Below are 6,000 nucleotides of genomic sequence, written 5' to 3' on the forward strand. Positions count from 1 at the left end.
AATCCTTGCTGGATTGTCACCACCCACCTGTTTGTCTCACCAGGTACAGTCTAATGCTGCAGTGCTGGAAGCGGGAACCAGACAAGAGGCCAGTGTTTGCCGACATCAGCAAAGACCTAGATAAGATGATGGTTAAGAGCAGAGTGAGTACCCGGAGCCAATCCCTGGTGCCACTTCCCTCACCCCAGTTCATGGAATTCCCAATACAAAGGCAGAGTGCGGCTGTGCAGAGTGAGATGGTCATGTCGTCTCCTGGTAGGGGGCAGGGCAGATTGGGGGTGGGGGGGGGGGCGCGGGCACGAACCTTTATCCTTAATCCAGGCCTCTTGGACTTCTTGAAATTAGGGAGAAACCAGGATTTTTACCTTGACACTTAGGAAGAGCCCTCCACAGACAGGGGTGGGAAGAAGATATGCCAAAGCCAAACAAAATTATTTTCAATAATGGAACTTGAGGAAGTAAAGTTGGAATGAATGTGTCCTAAATTCAGATTCTATGAAGGGTCCGGCTAGGGGTGGGAAGTGAAGGGAGCAGTGGAAACTGTGACAAATAGTAACCTCCCAGCTGGCTCTGAAGGACCTCTTACCATAGACAATGTAACCTGTAGGAATAAGAGTGCCAGCATGCCAGGGCTTTTTAAGGGATGTTTATGTTTCCCAGTTTTTATAGCAATTTCCAAAAGCTCAGTGTGGGCCAAACAACATATCTGTGTGCCTCCAGTTTACAACTCTAGGTGACAGAGGAAATCAACACAGTTTTCACTAATATTGATTGGGCAATGGGCTGCCTCCTGTATTCTGCCTTAGATGCTGGGGATGCAAGTAAAGAAAATAGACACAGACCTTGCTTGCCCTCTGGTGGTTTCATCCTTAAATTGACACAGTTACTGAAAGTTGTCATTTCTCCAAACATGGAAGGCAAGATGCATGGACTGGGCCCCTTGGAATAAAACCCAACCTTGGTGTATCGTTTGGGCACATCCTATGATTTGCCCTAAACAGAGGTAATAGCTGATGCCTACAGACAGCTTTCCTAGAACAGTGCTGAGAACCAGCCAGAAACACACTGGAAGCATTCTTGACACCTTTAACCAGGGCAGTGGAAGTAGCCGGTCCTCACAAATCATCCTGCTTGGGAGCTGAAGCCTCTAGCAGCATCTTATGCAAAACCCACACCGATGACTCAGATTTCTTGGTCCTGACTTGATATTGGAGATGGCAGGAGTGCCTGGAGGGAAGCCAGAAAGTGTGGAGCAGATGGGGAATGTGTCTTGGCCTTCCCACATGAGTCACGGGACTGCAATCCCGGAGCCTCAGGTTTTATAAACAGGCCTGTTCTCCAGTGCTGGGCCTGGTGCCCCTAGCGCTGCAGAGAGAGGACCAGAACAATGAGGGAACACATTTCTGCCTCCAAGAGGTGATTTTCTGTGATGAGGACCAGAGGCTGGGGGAACTCATGCTGACAGACCTGGCCAGGGGCTCAGATCTGGCGAGAGGTTGATAGGTGCGGGGTGGGACTCGGCTGGGGCTTCTGCTATCAGGCAGGGCGGGGGTGGGGCGGGGTGGGCATGTCCAGCAATGGCCTGCTCCAGGAGTGACCAGGTCTCTCTCCCTTCCAGGACTACTTGGACCTGGCCGTGTCCACCCCATCTGACTCACTGCTGTATGATGATGGCCTGTCAGAGGAGGAGACACCCCTGGGGGACTGTAATAATGTTCCCCTCCCTCGCACCCTCCCCTCCACGTGGATTGAAAACAAACTCTATGGTAGAATTTCACATGCATTTACTAGATTCTAGCCACGTTGTTCCTGCTCTCTGCACTGTCCTTACTCTCTGTAATGCTTTTTAAGAGTGTTTCTGGTTTGAATGAAACCAAAGTCTGCTCTGAACCTTTTTGTTTGTAAATGTCTGACTTTGCATCCATTTACATTCAGGCATTTTTTTTTAAACTATGTTTTTTTTAAAGGATGTGAAAATATGTGTGATGATCACATTGCCCAGCAGCTTAAGATGATAGAGGAGAGGGCGGGGCAGAACTCTCAGGGGATATTGAGAAATGATGACTCAGTCATTTCCCGGGTGGGGATTTAGTCATAGTACTTCTAATTTAACTACTGGGGTACATTTTCCTGACCTGGGGAGGCATTTAATCTAGAAAGGCAGAACCAGAACTACCCTGCCTGCACTGAGAACACAGCCAGCAGCCCCCCAGGCTCTGTCTGGGTGAGTGGAGGGGGGCGGCTTGGAGGCCACCCGGTGCTGGGGACCACCATCGGCGGGAGGGACACACACAGAGTACTGTTTTCACATCCTTTGTATCACACACTGTCATGACAGTTGTCACTTATGAAGTCAGTGCTAAAAGCTGGAGCAAAATGCTTTTTGAAAGAACGTAGTCTGTGGTGCTGTGGTCTTGCAATGGACAGTAAATATGGTTCTTGCCAAAACTCCTTCTTCTGTCTTTAATACTTGAAATTTTTTTCCTGTTTCCTAACTTCATCATGGAGTGTTTTGAACTCTTGGAGTCTCAAGCCTTTTTCAGCCGAGGTTGTTCCTTTCGCATGCCTCCTGGGTCATTGATTCCTTGCTGGCTAGTGTTCCTTGCCATTTGTCCCGTCAACGCTGTGGGACTGGGCTGCGTGCACCCTTGATTTGGAAAGATCCTCTCCTCCGTAGTAGGCTGGGATGGAAGACAAGTAGGCTCCTTTACGTTAGAGCACTGTATATCCAGGCAGTACAACAAGGTGCTGTTGCATTATGCTGCCTTACAGAAAGAGTTAAACAGGTCACCAGAGATTGATCAGATTTGAGAGTCTGAAGCTTATAAAAGTCAAAATTGGTAGTTTCTGGTAAGCTACAGTTACCAAGAGAACATGTGATGTTCCCCCCTTCTCCCAAACATGTTTTGGAAACCTGGAGCATGAAACCCTGCAGGCAGTTGGCCCAGAAACCAGAAGTTTGGTTTGAACCTCAAAGGGAGTTTTGCCAAGGCCTTACTGTCTGGACATGAAGTTTGGGTTCTTCAGCACAGAACAAATGATCTGTTTTCATTTTTAGGCATGTCAGACCCGAACTGGCCTGAAGAGAGTCCTGTACCACCCACAAGAGCCGCTGGCACCAACACTGGGTGTCCCGAGATATGCAAATGATAGTGTATATGCTAACTGGATGGTTTCACCCTCAGCGGCACAATTAATGGACGCGTTTGATAGTTAACATTTCTTTGTGAAAAGTAATGGACTTTCGAGGGGAAGAAACATGCTGAGAACAGATCTGCCGGCCCCTATTTGCACATTTCACACTGGCTGGCGGTCTTGCCACCCAGCAGATGTAGCACACTGGACGGTGTAGGTGTTCCTTCTTCAGCCCTCCGCAGCACCCAACCGGTGCATCCGTGAGCACCACGCACTCCGCGCTCACACGTATCGGTCCCTCACTCACTACCTGAACTGTTTGACTTTTTTCTGGTTGCCTCCAAACAAGGTCACATGATTTAAACATGTCCTTGTTCAAAACAAGAGCCCGGCCAGGCTGCATAGGGATGTCAAAGCCCGACCAAGGCTGGAGGGGAAGAGGGGACTTCTGGACAGGCCTCGCCGCAACCTTCAATACCCTGTTTTGTTTCTTTTTAAATCATGTAACCTCTTCTTAGGAAGACATTTGATTCTTATTATGATTAAAATGATCCTTAGGTTTAGCACAATGGAGAGACGTGATGCCACATTTGGTATGTAGGTAGGTGGTGTGAGGGGAGGGGGCTTCTAGGATACATCTGTCCACCTGGCTGAGAGATCACACCCCTGTGATGAGAAGTGTATGGAGGAGGGGGCCTTGGAGTGGAGTGGACTCATATCCAAGTATTGCTGACCACAGAGACTTGGCTGCCGTGAACTCCCCAGCCTACCCCACCACAGCCTTCAGTACCCACCCATCCAGTGCCCCAAAGTGGCAGGGGCTCATCTCACACATTCATGGTTGGGACTTGTGCTCAGTCTCAGCTAGTTAGGTTAGAAGTAGTGTCGACAAATGACCAAGGACTGTGACACCTCTGATGACAGTTCTGATGGGGAAACGACAGGGTTTTGGCTCTTACAGAGCTTGTGTGAAAAGGTACATGTGTCCACTCTTGCTGTGTCTGTAACGTAATGCTGCTATGGCCAGACATTTTTGTTCTTAGGTTCTGACCATGACTCATAAGCTTCTTGTCATTCTTCACTGCTTGTTTGTGGTCACAGACACTCAGCACTCCTCCCATCCTGTGGGGGTGGCTTTCGGGAAGTCCTGGTGGCTCTTCTTTCTGTCCCAATGCTGTCACTTTGCAGGAGAGGGTCAGTTACCAAAATACTGCCTGGTCTTCATACTTAAAGCACTGTGAAAGAACCTAACGATGTCTCATGAGAATGCTGGCTTTTATAGCTATTTCACCAAAGTGGTAAAGTGGTAAAAATTATGGCATTTTTGTGGCCAAGAAGAATTGGATGAGTTTTGTGGAAGAGCTGTGTGTGTGTGTGTGTGTGCATGCGCATCTGTGTGTGCACGCACATGTGTGTGTACACACCCAGGGAGAGCACTGGAAAAACACTTAACTGCAGATGTAACATGGCTTTAGTTTGGGCCATTGTTCAGACGCACTGTGATAAGTTCTTTTACAGATATCTAGTCATGGTAGTAAACTTGTGGGTTTCAGATGTACTTGATGATAGTCTTGTTAAATGCAGAAGTAGGGAGAAACTTTCTCAAGTTATTAAAAATGCCTACTCAGTGTGAGAGGCTGTAGCAGATTTGTCCTCAGCAGGGGGAGAACTCCAAGTCTAACTGGCTGACCCAGTGCTGGGGAGTTAACCCTTGACTCATAACCTAATTGTCTGTTCCTGAGTTATCCAGGTACTCATACTTGTTAGTCTATCAGACAATTTTCATATGCATATACACAGAAGTTACTAAGTATTTAAGTATTACTGAGTATTACTGTTTTAAAATTTGTTAAATCTGTTTATGAAAGGTTATTAAATCATACTGTGTCAATTTGCTTTTGTAGTCAAGGTGACTAAGAAAATCATTTCAGTTATGTAAATAAAATCATGTATCATACAATGTGTAAACTTCTTTTCTCTTTTTAACCTTCTGGTTGGAAACATTAGGTTTCTGATTTTAAAGTTTCCATATAAAGAGTAAGATATCACAAGGGGATCTATTGTGGTGACCACTGGGGAAGTAAGACTGATCGAAGGACCGTGGGGGCTCTTGGTGATGTTATTGACTTGTCTTTTATAATATGTACATGAACAGCCACATTTATAGTAATTGTGAAAACTAAGCTCGTTCTGCCACTCAAAGGATTCCTTCCCTAAAACAGAGCAGGTATTTGCTCTTGTCTAGTAATTTGCTGTTTGTTTCTTGAAGCTGGAGTTGGACAGTTGTGAGAGAGACTGTAAAATGCATTGTCATGACTGAAGGTCCATTGGAGGAAAAACTTTGCTCTGAACCACTATGAAATCTAAAATACTAAATGCTTCTGTTTATGACTTCCTGTTGGGTTATGCAGGGATGCTATGAGCTCCTCAGAAATCTGGCAAGGAGCAGATGGTGGGTCAGTAGGGAAACACAAGTTATTAGCAACGTAAGTCTGATTTGTGGTTACATTGTGCACTGGATACTGAGGGCCTTGGGTGCACACGTGTACACATAGTCAGGTGCGTAAGTCACCCAGGGGCTGCCCCAGGCCCATAGTGCTCCAGCTCCTAGCCCTTAGTGCCTCCTTCAATCTAGACCTCAGGGATGGGAAATGAATGTAATTTCTAGACTCAGTTGTTTGCCTCTGAATGTTTAGAAACCCGTGTTGAAAAAAGCTAATACTAAAATATGAAAAACTCCTTTTTCAAGAGGAGAAACCTTCCATTAGTAGGTGTGTGTGTGTATGTGTGGTTTATTTTTCTGAAAAGGCACATTCTCCACCAAGCTCCACACAGGATTGCTTAGCCACAAGGTCAGCTTATTTG

The 6,000-nt window shown here is 46.5% G+C and overlaps 1 protein-coding gene across 1 annotated transcript in view; it reads left to right on the forward strand.

Moving 5' to 3' along the window:
• LOC122453090 (proto-oncogene tyrosine-protein kinase receptor Ret-like) overlaps nucleotides 1-5,097 on the forward strand; it is a 52,453-nt gene extending 47,356 nt beyond the window's left edge. The window contains 4 exon segments of the mRNA XM_043486944.1: nucleotides 44-143; nucleotides 1,619-1,766; nucleotides 3,059-3,126; nucleotides 3,128-5,097. Coding sequence (XP_043342879.1) covers nucleotides 44-143; nucleotides 1,619-1,766; nucleotides 3,059-3,126; nucleotides 3,128-3,217 — 406 coding nt within the window. The 3' untranslated portion in view covers nucleotides 3,218-5,097.
• Nucleotides 5,098-6,000: the final 903 nt, after the last annotated feature.

Source organism: Cervus canadensis, chromosome 14 (assembly GCF_019320065.1).
Source record: "Cervus canadensis isolate Bull #8, Minnesota chromosome 14, ASM1932006v1, whole genome shotgun sequence".
Taxonomy (NCBI): domain Eukaryota; kingdom Metazoa; phylum Chordata; class Mammalia; order Artiodactyla; family Cervidae; genus Cervus; species Cervus canadensis.